This window comes from Sapajus apella, unplaced genomic scaffold (genome assembly GCF_009761245.1).
Source record: "Sapajus apella isolate SASKATOON/1434 unplaced genomic scaffold, GSC_monkey_1.0 scaffold185, whole genome shotgun sequence".
Lineage (NCBI taxonomy): Eukaryota > Metazoa > Chordata > Mammalia > Primates > Cebidae > Sapajus > Sapajus apella.
In genome coordinates, this window is record NW_022437125.1 from 1074646 (window position 1) to 1076390 (window position 1745).

The following is a 1745-nucleotide window of genomic DNA, read 5'->3' on the forward strand; positions in this document are numbered from 1 at the left end:
AAGAAAGAAAAAAAAGTGACACCCCTCTGGCTTGGTGACCTGGTCCCAATCGCAGTCTCTACAGGACAGCAGAGCTGTCAAAACAGAACCCAATGATGACGGCTGAAAATCAACCCAGACTGCTGTGCGGTCAGCCTGCTGCCGTGGAATGCCTCGTGTCTCGGCCACGTCCAGCCAGAGGTACGACGCGCTTGTTCCCGATCACCTGGGTCTGCCATTGGAAGTTAAAGACGGAATTGCTTCATGGCACTACAGGTCTGGAAAAATAAAAATCTCAGCTAGAAAGAACGTCCGATTTGGAGACAGCGGGAGGAAGCAAAGGAGTGGGGCCCATTTTGGTGCTGAGCAGAGGGTGTTCTGAGTTCAGAAGGACCACGCGACGGCTGTGGCTGTGTTTTCGGGGTCATTTGTAGCAGACACAGTGTTCCCCTTGATGCTCGATGGGGACCGCAGATGGGCATGACAGGACTGTGGACCTAACCCCGGCTGTGGACAGGAGAGGCTGCTCCAAGCTTCTTTCCTTCTCAACGCTTTACACAGGATTTCCTTAATTTGTGCTTTCCTTTGGTTTAACAGTGAAAGATGAAGAGTGAGGGGGCAAAATGGTTTTTTGTCATTTGTCCAAAACTGAGAGAAGGGGTGGAAGTGGGCGCCAGACCTCCTGGGTGATGCTTCCTGGGCCTGGTGGTTGGTTGCCTTGCTCAGGGTATGGGACCAGTTGCTCCTGGAGCCATTGCTGGCCTTCTGGGACCTCGCCTCTGTGGCGGGGGACGTGACTGAGCCTCCTGGTGGGGCTTTGTGTCGCAGAGAGGCAACGAAGCAAAGGCCCAGAGGCAGAAGGCTGACAGTGGCTATGGTTGACGGTTGCACCTTGACTCCTTCTCTCTCTGGACACGCAACATCTGGGTGGGCCCTTTCAGCAGACGTTACAGGAAAAATAGCAATTTTAACTTATTCCATCTCCAAAGTTGAAAAAGATCAGACAGTTACTAAAATAAACGATTTCTCAATTGCATTCTGGTGGCCGTGGGCCCGGTGGCCACGGCGCGGGCGGGGCGTTGGAGGTGGGAGGGCCCCGGCTGAGTGAGGGGCTCACTCAGAACAGGCACAGTCAGCTGGGCTGAGCAAGGCTCAGAGTAAGGCGGTGTCCCTCACAGAAGAACACATCGGAAAAAGCTGCTCCTCTTCTGCTGGTCTGGTGTAATTTTGACTCCCTGGTTGCTTCCCTGGGGGCTGTTGCCTTCCTGAAATCACAAGCGGTTTTCTGAGGTTATCAATGAGCATCAGCACCATGTTTCACAACCAACCAACCATCTATCCGTCCATCCATCCAACCAATCAACCAACCTGACGAACCAAACTAGCCATCCAACCAACCAAACCAAACCAACCAGCCATCCAACCATCCATCCATCCATTCATCCATCCATCATCCATCCATCCATCCATCCAACCAATCATCCATCCATCCAATCAACCAACCAATCATCCATCCATCCAATCAACCAAACCAATCATCTATCCATCCATTCATCTCATCAACCAACCATCCATCCGTCATCCATCCATCCATCCATCCATCCATCCATCCATCCATCTGTCCATCAATCCATCCATCCATCCAACCAACCAATCATCCATCCATCCATCCAATCAACCAACCATCCATCCATCCGTCTGTCCATCCATCCATCCACCCGTCCATCAAATCAACCAACTAATCATCCACCCATCCATCCATCCAA

General features: G+C 51.9%; 1 protein-coding gene across 2 annotated transcripts in view; it reads right to left on the bottom strand.

Annotated features, from left to right (window-relative positions):
* Positions 1 to 113: 113 nt before the first annotated feature.
* Positions 114 to 1745, bottom strand: part of RAB8A (RAB8A, member RAS oncogene family) — a 22290-nt gene continuing 20658 nt past the window's right edge. For both annotated transcript variants that reach the window (XM_032268702.1, XM_032268701.1), the window contains exon 8: positions 114 to 1244. In XM_032268702.1, coding sequence (XP_032124593.1) covers positions 1152 to 1244 — 93 coding nt within the window. In that variant the 3' untranslated portion in view covers positions 114 to 1151. The remainder of the gene's footprint in view (positions 1245 to 1745) is intronic.